The sequence below is a fragment of the Stylophora pistillata genome, chromosome 9, assembly GCF_964205215.1.
Source record: "Stylophora pistillata chromosome 9, jaStyPist1.2, whole genome shotgun sequence".
Taxonomy (NCBI): Eukaryota; Metazoa; Cnidaria; class Anthozoa; order Scleractinia; family Pocilloporidae; genus Stylophora; species Stylophora pistillata.
Genome location: NC_142527.1, coordinates 1,996,670 through 2,013,997, shown reverse-complemented (window position 1 = coordinate 2,013,997; position 17,328 = coordinate 1,996,670). Strand labels below are relative to the sequence as shown.

The following is a 17,328-nucleotide window of genomic DNA, read 5'->3' as shown; positions in this document are numbered from 1 at the left end:
TATAAAGCACACATCTGCTCAAACAAACAAAAACTTAAAAGAAAGGGAACAAAACAAAGCAGTTTGCAATTGAACTTTTACAGAGCTTTTACTTTAGAAAAAAAATAAGTGTTGATCCAAAATACTAATTTCAATATGCCAGACACCCAACAGCTTACAGTTTGATTTACACCACCAATATGCAATTTTCACACTGGTAATTTCAAGTTTTCAACTCAAAAGGAAGCTTGATTTGCTATCTGCAACCTTTCAAAGGAAAAATAATTTACCTATTAGTTGTGAGAACCAAAAGTAAGGAACAGGGGTGGTTCAGGGAATAAGGGATCTAAATTTTGATTCAGACAAAAAATTTTTATTTACACTACAGCCCAAATAAACCAAAAAATAAGTAAAGTAAATAAGTAAACCTTAATACCTCCTGTTGAGAATTAAGTAACATGCAAACCTGTGGTTGTGAGTATCTATTTATGGTAGACTAGTAGGATAAAAATTATCCATGGGTCTGATGGGAAGGGGGAAGCTCCAGACCCCCAAGACCCCTCCTCTGAGTCTACTTCTGCTTCATCTTCTATTCTCTTCTTATAGTCATGAAGGTGGAGATACAAGTAAAATCTGAACATCCATTACATTGGTTCCTGTGAGTCCAGTCACCACAAGGTCCCTTCCATTTTTAAATTTTGAATAAAAGGAAAAAGAGTCATTATCTTCCAAGAACTGTTTGGCATCAAGTCCATCTTCTCTAGCTTCAGTTACTTGATATGGATCTGCCATTGCTCCTGCAGCGGGGTTGGGACCATCTTGGCCATCTGTACCTGCACTGAGTAGTACCAAACCACCTTTGTTTTCAACATTGCAAAATTGCTCTAGTTTTTCACTGACATCTATTGCTAGTGCGAGTGCCATCTCTTGGTTACGCCCTCCTATACCTTTCCCTTTTAGTGTGACTGTGGTTTCCCCAGCACCAATGATGCAAACTGGCTTTTGGTCATGACGTGCAGTTAATATCTCATCAACAATATTGCTAGTTAATACGTGTTTTCCAGAAGGTGAAATTTTTGACAGATGCCCATTCCAAGCAAGATTAGCTGCACCTGAGAACATTTTTCCCACATCTCTTGCTTCACCACTTAACATCGTGGACAGCACCACGGGTGCATAGCCAAGCACTAGGGCTTTTTTCACAGCAGCATCAACTGCAAAGCGATTACTTCCCACGATGACATTCTGAACATGAGGAAAGCTATTCAGTTTTTCTTTCACCCGCTTCTCTACTTTCTGTTTTGATTTCTGTAGGTACTGAATGACAACATCTGGGATCTTTTTCTCCACATCAAGTTTTTTTAATATTTCTAGGCAATCAGCTGGTGTTGATGGATCAGGTACTGTTGGACCACTGGCAATGATGTCCAGAGGATCACCAATCACATCTGAGAGAATGAGTGTCACCACCTGCATGGAAAAAAAAAAAAAAGCAATGATCTTTAATCAATCAATCAGGACATCAGTGCACTAATAAGTCAGTTGGTCAGTGACTGTATCTCCGAGCCATTCAGTAAGTTATTGATTGGGTTATTTAGTCAGTTATTAAGTCATTCAGTGTCAGTCGAGCTGTGGTTTGATGATTAATTAATTAACATACCAAGGAGCATGACTGAAAAATATATGAAAACTTTAATCAAACTAATAACAACAAACAACAATAAAAAATTATTAAAGATTAGAAATATAGCTAAGTACATAGCTTAGTACCTTGGTTTCTCCTCGCAAATAGCTTATGAACTAATCGAGGTGGGAAGATCTAAGGACAGTTTACAAGTACAGGATTTATCTACAGATGGACTAACAATGAAAACACTACTATGTGGTAAATAGAATAAGCATAAAACAGAGCAAGTATATTAAGATTATGAAAAAAGGCTAACCTAAAGTATTAAATAACTTAATAAGACGGGAGACTTTGACATAATCATCTTCTGACCGTAAAAAAAATTAGTAGTAACTCTTTTTTTTTTTTACAAAAAGACAAACATTTGAGTTGTTTAATCGAATTATTAGCTTTGCCAACATTACATACAATATAGAACATGGATAAATTACAATAACAATAATGGGCAGGCAACCACAACAGTGACAGCCATTTACTGTGGTCCCACAATAATTAAGTGCTTTACAGACCTTTGCAGGAGAGGCTGCCTTGGCTAACTTCCCTCCTTTCAAATCAGAGAGGTTTTTTCTCACAGTATTGAGTTCATGAATAGTGGCCCCACTTGATGCTAACACTTTGATTGTTTTCAGCTTCTCCTCCAGTGTGATCCCCGCAACAGGATATGGAAGGAGGGCAGAGCCACCTCCTGAGATAAGGACCATAAGAATGTCTTGGTTGCCCATGCTCTCTGCTACATCTCTTATCCTGCTTGCGGCATATTGAGCCATTTCATCTGGAAGATTGTTCTTTGCTCCTTCTATGATTTCTATAGGGCTGAGCTCACTGAGAATTGACTTTTCAATCAGCTCTTTATTGCCAGAAGCCTGTGCATGAAATGATTAACAAAGATGTTTAATGTTTCAACCATTTTCGACAAAACCAAAGATTGATTTATAATTCTTCTCTGTAGCTGCTTTTAAATTTTGTTTAAAATCAGTTAACCCTGTCACTCTCAAGATCTCATCAGTAATTCTCCTAACTGTCTACCATACAATTCTTACAATGTTAGTTTGGAGACTTTCGTTTAGGATCAACTAATAATCCCCTAATTGATATTTTCATTGATTCTTATTACTTGTCTGCTTGATATTCATGTACAAGAAAAAAATATTTCTTGCTCTGTCATAGCAGTTAAAAAGTTAAGAGAATTTGGTTCTTACTTACTTTTATAGCGCGGGGTAGTCCCACTGGAATACTGGCCACCCCCCGGACAATCTGATCTCCCAGAACATCCTCCACTGCTTTAGCCATCCCTAACACAGCTTTCCCAAACGCAACCACGGAGACATTTTTATCGACAATATATTCGTGATCCTTGATGGACAGGATATTCTGACGAAATAGAAGGTTATTTTTTACCATTTCCTGTGGAGAAACCGCGCCGAGAGCAGCATGAAAAATTGACTGGGCGTCTGTCTTCAACTTGAGTTGAACATCTGTAGATGAAGAAATATTGCGCGATCTCGATCTCCGTAATGACATGAAAGGTCTTGCACGTTTTAAGTTACTTGTTACACGAAAAAGAGTCATTAAAAGTGTTTAAAAAATGGCGAAAATTAAAAATGTATAGTCACAATTTGCCACTGTTAACACCAGTCTAATCAACCGGAAACCAACCGAACACGTTCCACACCAAGTAGGGTCCCATAGGGATGTTTTCTTTTGAACCCAGGCTCTATGTAAACTTTCCCAAATGTTGCGAGTTTTGAGAGCTACCATCTTTTATACAACTAGCTTATATTCGGTTTGTTTATTTTTACGTTGGATTCCTTTGTAGAGCAGTGCAAAGAAACGGCCATGAACATCACGAGATGACTATTCCAGCTGCATCCACATTTCTGTGGAATAGCAATGTTTGAAATTGTTTTGTGATTCGACGCGCGGAAATTCGAAGTTTGCGAGTTCCGTAGATTTCGACATGACTCAACAGACAAGCCTACTACACATTGGTGATATAGTCTCCCTATTCGCCGAAGGAACTGTGAATGGATTTATTAGCACACTTGGGTAAATGGCCGAGTCGTATGTTACATTATCAGCCTGTTCATCTACTCTTTCGTGTCATATTTTCTTGCCTAACCAAGTTGTACTTTTCCAGGCTGATCGATGATAGATGTGTCGTGCAACCTTCTGCAGGCGACCTGAACAATCCACCGAAAAAATTCCGAGGTGGGTCCGCTTGATCGTCTGTTAAATACACCATTTACTGCCTGCATTTAACAGTTAAACGTGTCGCAACATCTGTGTTTTCGATTTGCAGACTGCCTGTTCAAGGTTTGTCCTTCGAATCGTTACTCTGCTCAAAAACAATTCTGGAAGGCTGCGAAACCGACTACAAGCGCCACAGATGCTGTGTTACTGAAAAAACTTCACGTAAGTTAGCGATTTTTATCCAAGAAATGCCTTAATTTTGATATAATTCCAATACCTCCGTTCATTCGCGCGAGGGATTAAAGATTTTGACACCTTTTAACCCAAGCGACAAACTGCACTTCCTGTACGAGCTGACGAAGGAATTCTCAGCGACTTCAGATCATCAATTACACTGGTGTCTATGATAAAACTCGAAATCAATTGCAAAAACATGTTTTTGTTTTATAGAGAAGTGCATGGAAATGAACGTAGCGCCTAATTAGACATTATATTTTTTTTTCCACGTCTTTCACTCCGATGTTTTGTTATCGACCCATGGTAGTTAGTCTTAACTACAAGCATGTCGTGGTTTTGAGCCTAATATTCAGTGCTAATAGATCATGTTTATATTAAAAGAAGTTCCTTGTCGAAAGTGTATTCGATCCCGATCAGTTGTGTACATAACTCGGGAGGAAACTTCGACTGATCTTAGAGCCTATTTAAAAAGATAAGAACAGCAGTACAGCTTGGATGTTTTGGACTAGTCTTTCGTTGGTAATATAACGAACAAAGGTATATCCTTCTCAATCTGAAGATAACTTACATGGAAAAAAATCGAACGTTTGTATTTTCAGTAGAGAAATATATCAGTCTTATTGACTTGATGATTTAAGACTCTAGCATTTCTTACTTGTAATTTGCATAATAGATTGATAGGAACCATTATTCTGTTGGCTCAAAAGAGTGTGTTGTTTGCTAGGTGTTAACACTAAATTCGAGCCAAAGAACAAACGCGGAAGGGTAACATTTTTTACGAAAAAAAACTTTATTTGTCTCGATCTTTGATCTCCGACAGCGTACACTGTGCCTTGAAAAAAATTTGAGGACAGCTGTTTTGGTTTTACGTTTACCCGATGTTTTGTGCTCAATATTTCGATTTTAATAACAACAGCATACAGCTGGGAGATTTAAAGGAACGTCGAAAACTAATTTTACAATTATAGTTTTGTTGGGAATGTAATTTTGTTCAAGGATCAAAACATGCTCCTATAGACAATCAAGGAAAAAGACATTTTTATTATACTTGTATGTTAATTGGCTTTCCTAGCCCATTGGCAATTGTTCGATTTCACTGGTTTGATTAGGCAATTTTCACCAAAGTACTTTTTTCCTTATTGGAATTGCAGTCTGTTTCAGGCTTTTTGGGTAGAAAATTGTTTCCAATCAATTTTTCATGCCCTGTGACTTAGTTACAAATATCTCAGTCTACAGGATAGTTTCTAATACAGATCTTTATAAGACAACGTGATTAATTTGCCAGTATTTGAACATTGCTAATCCATGATACGGAATTCCAAAGGCTGAATTATGGGATTATGGAGTTATAGAGCTTAGGAAATTATCACCATGACTCCTGTTAACCTATATGCAGCGTTCTATGGTAACATTTGTTTCATTTAAATTTTTTAGACAAGGAATTATTTTTTAGCTTTTGTGTAAACCCATAACTTGTAAGCTAATTTAAAAATTTGAAGGTTGGTTATTTATTTAGAAGGTTGGTTATACCATAACAGAACCTGGTTGTTGACACAAACTGCTTGCCACATTAATTAGATTAAAATTTAAACAAAAATTTCACTCATGTTTGAATGATATACTTTCTTAAGTTTACTTGGAAGTTTATTTTTCTAGTAGAAAAAAGCTTCAAACGGTATCGTAGTTTGAATCTGTGAATATTTATTTAGAGATCCCACCAAATATCAAACAAATAATAAATGAAATTGTAACATAAGTAATTATTTCCTGAATTTCATTTCAAGCCGTGAATAATATATGACTTATAATTTAGTCGTGCATGATACCACAGAACGAAACTGTCGAATATGTGTTAATTATGAGAACAGACTATTAACCTGTGCCACTTTTTGATAATGAGGCAATTTGAATTTTATTATTACACGAATGTGTTTGAGATTTTGTAAGTAGCAGTTGTTCCTGGCACCGACTGTCAATGATCACTCGCTACAACATCTTCCCTGTGCAGGTTACTGCAGAATTTATGTAGTTCTTCAAAGGTTGAACAATTAATGCCAGCAATTCTCTGATCAAAACAACTTGCTCTAGTGAATTACCATGTGTGTCCAATTGACCCATCTTTGTGTGGTACATGACAACAAAAAGGAATGATTAAAGGAGTTAAACTAGTTCTAAGTGACATCATTGAAACTAGACTTGTTTCTTTTCTTTTGGATTTTTATCCAATGTCTAATATTAAAGTAGTAACTAACAGAATAAAAAATTGTAGTTGGACATATATTGAGAAATCAATAGCAGTAATTAGTGATATTGGACGCTCCAAATGAGTGCAGGACAATTAGCCTCCAAAAAAGGGGAGTTTAAAAAACGAGAATTGGAACATTTCATATTCTGTTACATCTTTTAATACAGAAACTTACATGTTACTAACCAGTGGTGATTTTTTTCTTGGAATTTTACAATCTTATGTGGTATTGTGACTTGAATAAATTAGTGACATGTTAATTAGTGAAAGTGAATTAGATTTTTTACTGTCAGCCCCATCTCCGTAACCTTGAAAGCCTCTTTGTCTAGTAATTGGCAAGCATAAGGTGGCAAAATAACCTATTTCTTGAAATTTATCCCAGAATTAGAGAGCTTTACGTAGAAATACTGGTTTTGCTAATGCATTAAAATTTGATTTGGGGAAATTTAACTTAAAAAATGCCTAACTTTAAAATCAGTTTGTATTTGACACGTTCTAAACTGTGTCATTTGTAATTATACAGAAGTAGTCCGACTGAGATATTGTTCCATCAGGAAGTTCAACCATTAAACTTTATATCGTGCTTTATAATGTGAAGCTATAGGTCAAAATGATATTGAATAGACAAAGTTTTGTGTTTCCTTTGTTCCAAATAAATTATCATATTTCTGTGAAGAATGATTTCTAATCATGGAATGACACAGGTATACTTTAAAGAAAAACTGCAAGTGCTCCCAATAGGAGTCAAACCTACAGCTTTTTGAGTACTGTTAGTGTATTGTATTGTACCGGAAGTGTGAAAAGGTTGTGTTTGTAGGCATCCCGTGATGCCTAGTGAAAGTTGTTGTTGTGGTACTCGTTGGCTGCCATGTGGATACTGTGTGGCTTAAAGTATTGAAATCAAAGAACATAGAGGTTTTTATTGCCGTATATCCAATTATCACAGTTAGTAGTACTTCATATGCAGTACCATATTTCTTTATAAGTAAAGGAAATTACAAAATTAATCAACCTTGTTTGATGTCATTCTTTCCTTAATTTCATTTAAAACCCATAACATTAGCACACACATGATTTATTTGATACAGGCTCATTAACCATTTACAGTCTCTAACATCAGTATGCATATTCTCCGTACTGTTTTCTCTGCATTTCTTAAGGTGCTGAAAAGGAGAATTTGTTTAGCAATCAAGAGTGCCAGACCTTTAGTTGGAGATCATTTCTTTTATTCTCGTGACCTTATTTAGTGACTCAGAGGGGATATAATATAACTTGGAGAAATTAGATACTGGTCACTTTTGGAGGAAAAAGGTTAATATAACTATATGCATGGATAACTATGTTTACAGGCTAAAAGAGATGTACAATTAATGGCCCTGTAAAAGCTGCTTTGTCCTCAGTTGGACTGCCAAGGTTTTACTTGCATTCAACACATACAGTCATTTTATATTGAAAGATTTGGTCACTAGTAGCTCTAATGTTTTTACACCGTAAGATAACTTATTAATAGGTAGTGGAGTAAGGTGGTCATGAATTTTATTTCAGCATGCTGCAGAGTTGGAAAAGAAACAGAACGATTCTGAATACAAGAAGTGTTTGGGAAGTGTGGTAGAATATGGAGGAGTTATTCAGGTACATTGTTGCCCCGCATAATTAAGTTCAAAGTTTTGTAACCCAAAGTATTTGTTATTTTTGATTACTTGTAATCAGCAAACTGATTTTTTTCTTCATTTGATAATTATTATGCTGGCTGTGAACATGCTAGGTGCATTAAAACTGTGTTGTCTTAAGCTATAAATCTAAAAAACAAACTTGGTTTTTTACTAAATATCAAATTCAAGGAGCGGTGAATCTATTCTGAAAATGTTTTTAATACTGTCAGTAGTAGAAGTAGTTCGAGAAGAACACTGGATTAATGGATTGAATTGTAGGTGAAATAACAAGAGTGAAACTGTTTTCTGTAATAATATGAGTTTGTGGTTTCCCTTTATGATCTGATTCCCCATGTAATTGGGCAGGACATGAAAAAAAATGTTGAAATATTAGAGCTAGGTCTTCCTGAATGATGCAGAGCTAACTTTTGGAATTTTTTGTCGAATGTCAACATTCTAAGCTGCTACATGTGAAAAGCAACAAGTTTCTAACAGTAAACAAACGACTTCCAGCCTTGAGGGAGAAAAATGCCATGCGGGTTACGTTGGATACCAATGGAAATGAGGTAAAAAAAAATCAGCCAAGTTAATTCCTTCCAATAGCATATTAATTTTATAAGAAATTTCCTTAGAAAATGATGATACACTCAGAAAAGCATGATGACCAGAAAATGGCATTAAGACTCAAACTTTTCCCCTTTAAACCTTCAATCTAAGAAGCTTATGACCTTTGCCAGTGAGCTACCATCTGCACAGTCGCTGAATACAGATTAACAGTATCTGCTTTTACCTGCATGTGGTGTTTAGCTACAAGCTGAACTTATAGTTTTATATCTCCTGGAAGAAATAACAGCACTGATGTAAATTCTTGCTTCCAAATTTCCAGTATATGGCTTTATAGCTCATTGGATAGAGCATTCAAGGCAGAGCTGATATCACAAATGATTTAGTTTTTTTTTTTTTGTCACCTTTAACATCCATTTAGACTATCACAATTTTTACACAATTATCTTGAATCTGTTCCAGGGATCATGGTTTTATGTCGTTCCATTTTACAAGCTGAGATCATCTGGAGACAAGGTTGGTAGAACTCGGTTTTTTGAACTTGCCTGGATGGATCTCACATCAACCTAGCTAGGCGAGGTATGATGTGATACCAATGGAGTATAAATATTTCTTCATTCATCTCTGAGAAAAAATGCTTACTTGCTAGTTGCATGTCATTAATGATGGAAGCAGTTGTCCAAGCTTTCCTGATAGAGAAGAATCATCATCTAAAAAGATATGTCATCATCAAAATTGATTCATCATCTGTGATTCACTTTTCTAATTTTAGAAAAGTGAATCACAGATGCAACTGGGTCTCATCTTTCAGTGTTCATGATTTTTAAGTGTCTACATTTTTTAAATCAAGCAAATGTAAAATAGATTGAAACAGACAATGTTCCATCCTCTGTAGGTTGTCATTGGAGACAAAGTTATATTGAACCCAGTCAATGCAGGTCAGCCACTTCATGCAAGCAACCAAGAACTAATTGACAATCCAGGGTGTAAGGAGGTTAGCTTGAAAATGTATCTGCTAATATATAACTTGAATAAAGGCTGATAGTTTCGAAAGAAACTGTTTGGGGCTGTGTCGGTGGGAGTAATGAAATAATTTGGATATATCAACAAAGTTGAAATGGTAAATTGGCCACTGTAACGATTACAAAAGCTGACGTTTCGAGCGTTAGCCCTTCATTGGAGTGCCCTTCGTCAGCTTTTGTAATCGTTACGGCGGCCAATTTACCATTTCAACTTTGTTGATATATCCGAATTATGATATATAACTTGACTTTCATTAATGCAGATCTTTAAGGAACATATAGGAAAAAGGTTTGAGTTCTACCAGGAAGGAGACAAAAATTTCGGGTTGTTGGACGTCAGCTGAACACAGATCTAAGAGAGTGGCAAATTAAGGGTTGAAATGTGATGCCAGATTAAGCCCAAAATAAATTTGTGAGGCATGAATTTTTTACAGAAATACAAGACTAGTAAAGGCAAGATAGAAATTTACTCTTTTGAATTTGTGACTTATGAACTACTGTTTAAAGTACATGTGACATGTGAATTTTTCAAAACTTTGTGTGCAAAAGGGGATCAAGACTCCTCCCTTTGCTACTATTATCTAATGTAGTGGTGTGGTATTTATGTTCAAAAAAGCAATTTTTCACATGAAAAATGTAAACTATGAAGTCAGAGTGACATTTGTAACCAAAGAGGCAGTGCTTTTATTTGACAAGTAGTTGAGGTTTTCCAGAACATGATGCTTAATTTGTTATCAATGGATATCTGTTCTTCCCTTAGGTCAACTCTGTGAACTGCAATACAAGTTGGAAGATATCACTCTTTCTCGCCTATGAAGACAACAGTGACGAGGTCTTAAAAGGGGTGAGTGTGATTCTGCATGCTGAATTTCTTGTTTTGTCAGGGCTTGACACTAGCCTTTCAACTTACTAGCCAAGTGGTTAGTGACAGTCTTACTGTAGATGTGATGATCATTTCAGTTTGTGTACTAGCCAAACTGGCAAGTGGAAATCGAAAACCACTAGCCAAAACTGAATTTCTACTAGTCTGTGGCTAGTTCGCTGCTGTTAGTGTCAAACCCTGCTTTGTGCAAACAAAGTTTGCAATCTCAAATGGCCAGTTGCCAATGAAAGGATAAGATTTGCCTTGACTTATGCTGTCGTAGAGCCAGCAATATGACAAAGTATGTTGTTGTCATGGAGATGTGGTCACAACAGAAACTGGCAGTAGTAAAGGTTTGATTGCACACAGGGGCTTATTGGAAAAGTGTGGTTTTTTCTCCCTTACAGGGTGATGTAGTCAGATTGTTTCATGCAGAGCAGGAAAAGTTTTTGACAGCAGATGATTACAAAAAGAAGTCATATGTGTTTCTAAGAACCACAGCAAGACAAACAGCCACATCAGCCACAAGTTCCAAAGCGTTGTGGGAAGTAGAGGTGATTCAGAAGACCTCAATGTTCGAACCCTTGATCTCTAAAGATCTGACTGTTAATTCTCCTCTGTAACTGCTACACATTTTCTTGTTAATTAGTTACGAGAATTCGCTTCTACCTGATAAGTTTGGATATTCTTGTTAACTTTTTGCTGGATGATGTGTGGATATTTTATATGGAGAAGTTACTTGTTAATTGCTTCGAGGATTTAAAGGTTTTAAAGAAAGAGCATAATTTTTTAATTTGTAATTTATTAGCTTCGCTGGCAGGCAGGGACTCTGCAACAGCTTGCGCCAATTACTGCAGGCCCAGTACCCACCCATCCCACCCCAGGGGAGGACATCCACCACACAGCAATCTCGTGCGTGGGAAATTAACATCTCCTACCCCTAACCCTGCAGGAGACGGGGCCTACGGTTTATTCGTCCTTATCCGAGAATACTAACATGTCTATCCATTTGCTGATATTATAGAAAGGTAGCACATTCTCCTCAATTATTTTAAGACCTTGAGTGTTGGTCCGGCCGGGGCTCAAACTCTCGACCTCCTGCTGAACAGTCTGGCGCTCTATCCATTGAGCTAACCGGGAGGCTAGTAGATGTGTGAGCTCTATACCAGAGTAGAAATGTGTGTTCTATTGTAAGTTGAATCTGTACTGATTGATATTGAATTTAACAGGTGGTTCAACATGATCCTTGCCGTGGAGGGGCGGGGCATTGGAATGGTTTGTTCAGATTTAAACATCTTGCCACAGGAGATTACTTGGCAGCAGAGGTGATAAATAACTCCTTGTTAACATTTCTTTTCTTTTATTTCTATCCTCCCTTTCATTATGGAACACTTTTCTAGTGAGTGTTGGGAAACCAAAAGCAAAGTAATCCCAACAACCAATCAGAAGAAAGGAAAATCCCATAAGGAGCCAATAAGAACACAAAGTAAAACTGACCAAGCTACTTGAAGCAACCTCGTGCCTAAGGTCTCTTGTCTTTCCTCCATCTCTCGCTCCAGGGAGCGGAAAGATGAGAGACCCTGGGAACGAGGTTGTGCCTGAAGTGCAAGAAAACAGATTGGTTTTAGTTTTGCATCTGATTGGTCGAGTGGTGCAAGTTTTCTAGACCAATCACAGAGCGAAGTAAATAAAAAACAAAGTGATTCTAGATTACTTTCAACACTAATTTGAAAAGTTCTCTTTTTTACAGAAGGTCTTAGGTGGTTGCATAATTAAAATAAATACAAGAATAGGCTGTAAGAAATGGTTTGTACAAGCAAGGTCTCAAAAAAGAAAATGATTGTTAAAACTACCTTTCTTCCCTTGAACGAATTACTAAAATATAGCAATTCGATTATAATATTGATGATATTGGATCTTGTAACTAGTCCAAGGATCTTTTGGAAATAATCTAATGATTAGAGATATCATGGAAAGATTGTAATGATAATTTTATTTTTAAAGACTGATGATGACTCTGCGAAAGACACAACCCGACAGAAACTGAAAGGCAATGGAGCTGTGTGTCACCTTGTTCCTGTTCCACATGGAAACGATGTGGCTTCAATTTTTGAGTTGGATCCCACAACACTGACAAGAGCAGATTCACTAGTGCCAAGGTGGAAATCAATTCCATACTGTGAAACTCTTATTGCGATTACACTAACTCTGAGTTATTAATTTCGGATCGGTTTTTTCATGTAAGGGTTTTCTTTTTCCAATTTTTTTTGTCTCTATAAAGGTCATCCTATGTTCGTCTGAGACATCTTTGCACCAACACGTGGGTGCATTCCACTTCAATACCATTTGACAAGAGTGAAGAACGACCTGTTATGCTTAAGGTAAAAATTTCTTTTCAATAGTCAGCCAATTATATTTCTTTTTTCATTACTAATGAAAGCACATGAGGTGTTTGCTACCCCTTCTGTTTGATCCATTTTATGACACAGGCGCTCTATAGGAGGCCCGAGTTCAGAATTCAGATTTGTTCGTGTTCGATCACTAATTGCCGTCTATGCTCCAAAGTTCATGTACCTGCGTTTGTGAAAGTTTTTCACTGGGAGGCTTCGGGAAACGGTCGAAAACATGCTTTATGAACTTACAGTTGGGCTGTGTGACAATGTCAGCTTAACTTTACCTCATTTTGTTTACTTGCACTTATGTAGATTGGAACAGCAAGCATAAAAGAAGACAAAGAAGCGTTTGCTATTGTTCCAGTTCCTCCAGCTGAAGTCAGAGATTTGGACTTTGCCAATGATGCTAGTAAAGTTTTGGGTTCTTTTGCAAGCAAAATGGAAACCGCGAATTACACTCAGCACGAAAGACGGTAAATTTGAGATTTTGAGAGTTTTTTTTTTTGAAGGATGAAAATTGAAGACCTCTGAAAAAATCTCACGAAGCAAAGACAATATCAAACTCAACCCACTTGTGACGCCAACAACGGAAGTCGAACCCAGAATACAGCGGTGGGAAGCAAGCGCTCCCGCCGCTGTTTTCGAGTTCGAAACGGCCTCTCTTTCAAAACGAGACTAGGTGCCTTACTTTATTTTGTAAAAGGTGTTTTGTCTACTCTTGGCCTAGTTTTAAAACACAAGCTTAACGTATTTCGGGAAAGCCTATTTGATATAAACCTTCGTTTAGCTTGAAAAAGCTTGTAGATAACAAATGCAGAAATTTCATCTTTTTTTTTTTTTTTTTTTAGGTTTGTGACACAGCTGTTATCTGATCTTGTTTACTTTGTGACGGAACATGACACTGGAAGGGAGGATGTCCTTAACATCTCTGTCCAAAACCCAAATAGAGACAGACAGAAGTTGATGAGGGAACAGTACATTTTGAAAGAGGTCAGCTGGCTAGATTGGCTTGTTTTACTCAACAAGTTTGCTAACTTGCCTGCAAGTTGTTCTGTAATACTCCTAGCCTCCTCATGCGAAGGAAACTTGAGGAGAGGAGGTGGCGTGGCCGAGTGGTTAGGGTGCTGGGCTTTTAATCCGGTGTCCCGTGTTCAAGTCCTCCACCCTGCCACTCACTGGATTTGTTTTCGCTTGCCCCTACTTCAACTCCTCGGCTGCGCTCTGTATATAGCCCACTGGTGTGCCTCCTGCCAGTGGGAATTTTCAAACACTCAGTTAGTATACTTTGTGGCTGAAAAGCCCCTATGGGGGAGCTTCAATTAAACGTATTTATTTTATTATTTATTTTAAACTGGGATAAGCTACAACTAGATGAGCCACTTGTCTCGAGTGCAAACTTTACCTTTTTTTTACCCCAATCTACTCACCCTAAAGTCACTAACAAAGAATATTATTAAGAATATTAACTTTTATTAAAAACTGAATCATTGGATAATGCAATTCAAAACTTTTTATTGGCTTAGCCATTATGGTATATTAGCCAATATACCATAATCTACAATTATGGTAAGCGTACACGTCAGCTTAAAATCAAAAGGGAGCTAAAAAATCCGGTTTCTTCTTACAAAATAATAATTTCTTGGGGGCGTTTTTAATAAAACAATTATTCCACTCGCGCTTGTTGGATATGAGATGATTATAGCCAACTCGGCGCTACGCGCCTCGTTGGCTATCTATCATCTCATATGCAACGTGCGCTCGTGGAATAATTGTTAAATATTTCGCTAATATCAATATTCATTTTCATCAGCGCAGAAACTAAAATGTTACAAAAAATCTAACTGAAAAAAAAACAACAAATAGAAAAGCAAAAACATCTAATAATGAAATAATATATATGCTAAACATGTGTCAATAAAATATCTAAAAATGCATAATAGTGTAGTTTAAGTACAAAAGTATATATAATCTAATCTAATGTAATTCGATATTTAACAACTAAAAGCTTCTTTAAATAACTACGTCTTTAAATATTTTTTAAAAAGATTCAAAGATTTTTCAACGACAAAGCTAAATGACCATTTCCTCGGTAGGTTTTTCATCTTCTAAAAGCTCCTTTCACCACCGACAAAGGGTCTGGTCCCTATATGAGGATAGAGGAACTCTCGGATGCCAGACACGCCCCTCTAAGACACATATTCAGGCTGTGTTATAGGGTACTGAGACACTCCCAACAAGATTACCGTAAAAACCAGGTAAGAAATTAAAACAAATTGACTTTGTGATAATTTGATTTAATTAACTAGTTTATTATGTAAATTGGCCACGGCCAAGCTGACTTTTCGAGCGTTGGCCCTTCGTCGGAGCAAAATAACACGATAATTCACTATGATAAACATCATAATTAGCCAATGAGAATTCAAATAAAAAATATTCAAGCTACCAAATACGCGGGAAAACGTCCAAGTCACGCTTGGTTTTAGTTTTGCGTCTGATTGGTTGGGAGGATGGCGTAACTTTTCTAGACCAATTACAGAGCGAAGTAACGCAAAACCAAAGCAATCCCGAATTGCTTTCGACACTCACTTGAAAATCTCCCCATTTCACGTCCCCACATTGAGAAACCACAATCCTTTTAACGTTAAAGTATAATGTTTGTTTTAGGAGTACATAGCCAAGCAATTTGGGTTCATGCAAGCCCAGATTGGCTATGATATTCTGGCCGAGGACACCATAACTGATCTGGTCCACAACAACAGAAAGCTGTTAGAAAAACACATTACTCGCACAGAGATAGAAACGTTTGTCAATTTAGTTCGAAAGAAGAAAGAATGCAGGTTAGTGGGAAAGTAGTTTTAAAATGACAGTTTCATGGCTCTTAAGACAACAAAACTTGTCCTGCTTCTTTTGACTGTCGAGGTGGAGTGTTAGAAATTTTAGGATTGATTTGTTGACTTGTTGAGACGCAGTGGTCGAAGGGTGAGCGCGTTGTAGTCTGTTTCAAGAGGTCTGGGTCTGAGACATGGGGGCCGGGTCATTGTGTTGGGTTGCTGACCCTTCACTCCTACGACGCCGCATTGCACCCCATGGGTAAAATAAACATCATTGAATTGTCAGGGAAACCCTTCCCCTCAAAAAAAAAACAAAAAAAAAACAAAAAAAAAACAAAAAAAAAAACAAAAGGAAAAAAAGTAAAAATATGAAATAAAAACTCGCAGCGTTAACCTTCCAAGGCTAACTTCTCATTCAGTCCTCGTGGCACAGGAACTGGCCAGGAATAAACTTTGAAAGTTGCACAAGTAAGTCTCGTTTCCAGACTCAAACTTGTGCACTTAATTTGTTTCATATTTTCAGGTTTCTTGATTACTTGTCTGACCTATGTGTCTCTAACAACACGGCCATCCCAGCAACACAGGAACTAATCTGTAAGACCGTACTCTACTCCAGCAATTCGGATCTGCTCATTGAAACGAGGTAGGAGCCGACATTAAAAGTAGCATATGTATTTTACCACAGTTGGCAGTAATGTCGCAATCTGATTGGCCAATCTGTTTTGTTTTTCAGAATAATTGAAGGAGAGGTGTTTCTTGTATGGGATAGTGGCAACAAGGTCAAATCGCAACGAGACTTGGCAAGAGGTGCCAAGATTGGAGTCAAGGATGACGTGAAAATTCTGGATTATTACAGGTTCGTTAACCTTTGGACAGAGTGCTTTTCGGTGGAGTGTGGTAAAACCAAAACCGTATTAATCGCAACGTTCAATCAAAACTAAGGAGAATGTTTGTAGCGCGGGAAAACGTGAGTGATCAAGACGCGCGTGGTTCAAGTTTAGTTGAACTTCTGATTGTTCGAAAGAGTGGTGTGAGTTTTGTGGACTAATCACAGTAAAAGAAATAAAAAAGATTAATGAAGTCCCGCAATATATTTGATACATAATGATTCTTTGGCGGTGTTGTCGTGTTGCTGAATATAAACCGTGAAGTCGTATTTCGTCTTAAAGTTTAACAAACGAAAAACGAGCCAGAAATTTTCCCTGTTGCCAAATTCTTGCATTCACTAGCTGGTGACTAACCAGCATACATGTGGGCTATGAAATGAACTGAATTCCTGCCTTAAAGTTTGCCCTCCTATTTTCTGTTAAGGTACCAGTTGAACCTGTTTTCACGGATGTGTCTGGACAGACAGTATCTTGCTATCAACAGCATCAGCAAGCAGTTAGATGTGGACCTCATACTCAGGTTAGTATCATATGATTTCCGTTTTCAGTCGGTTTGCTTGGTCTTCCGTTTTTTCTGTAAGGGATTCTTGTTAGGATTAGTTTACTCGCTGTTTGCACCGTCAAAAATACCTTCAGCTTGATGAAGAACACAAAATATAAGTTCTGTAAGATAGAAGCTTTTCTACAACAGCAACAAAGCTCGATGGCGTGCTAACAGCTTTTCTCCTGAGGGACCTGGTACTTGGTTAGCAAATCTCACCGTCGATTTGGACACCAGT

General features: G+C 37.2%; 2 protein-coding genes across 3 annotated transcripts in view; one reads left to right on the top strand and one right to left on the bottom strand.

Moving 5' to 3' along the window:
* Positions 1-69: 69 nt before the first annotated feature.
* Positions 70-3,340, bottom strand: LOC111326486 (glycerate kinase). Its single transcript, XM_022930499.2, has 3 exons — positions 2,870-3,340; positions 2,176-2,529; positions 70-1,449 (listed from the first exon to the last, which is right to left on the bottom strand). Exons 1-3 carry the CDS (start codon positions 3,233-3,235, stop codon positions 586-588), a joined length of 1,584 nt encoding a protein of 527 aa, XP_022786234.2. The 5' UTR covers positions 3,236-3,340; the 3' UTR covers positions 70-585.
* Positions 3,341-3,393: 53 nt separating this feature from the next.
* LOC111326463 (inositol 1,4,5-trisphosphate receptor-like) overlaps positions 3,394-17,328 on the top strand; it is a 38,823-nt gene continuing 24,888 nt past the window's right edge. For both annotated transcript variants that reach the window (XM_088734178.1, XM_022930470.2), the window contains exons 1-19: positions 3,394-3,712; positions 3,804-3,874; positions 3,966-4,078; positions 7,884-7,970; positions 8,452-8,556; positions 9,017-9,070; positions 9,450-9,548; positions 10,337-10,420; positions 10,846-10,992; positions 11,668-11,763; positions 12,443-12,597; positions 12,720-12,819; positions 13,144-13,304; positions 13,680-13,821; positions 14,925-15,086; positions 15,496-15,668; positions 16,186-16,305; positions 16,396-16,518; positions 16,974-17,069. In XM_088734178.1, the coding sequence (XP_088590304.1) occupies positions 3,624-3,712; positions 3,804-3,874; positions 3,966-4,078; positions 7,884-7,970; positions 8,452-8,556; positions 9,017-9,070; positions 9,450-9,548; positions 10,337-10,420; positions 10,846-10,992; positions 11,668-11,763; positions 12,443-12,597; positions 12,720-12,819; positions 13,144-13,304; positions 13,680-13,821; positions 14,925-15,086; positions 15,496-15,668; positions 16,186-16,305; positions 16,396-16,518; positions 16,974-17,069 (2,177 nt within the window). In that variant the 5' untranslated portion in view covers positions 3,394-3,623. The remainder of the gene's footprint in view (positions 3,713-3,803; positions 3,875-3,965; positions 4,079-7,883; positions 7,971-8,451; positions 8,557-9,016; positions 9,071-9,449; positions 9,549-10,336; positions 10,421-10,845; positions 10,993-11,667; positions 11,764-12,442; positions 12,598-12,719; positions 12,820-13,143; positions 13,305-13,679; positions 13,822-14,924; positions 15,087-15,495; positions 15,669-16,185; positions 16,306-16,395; positions 16,519-16,973; positions 17,070-17,328) is intronic.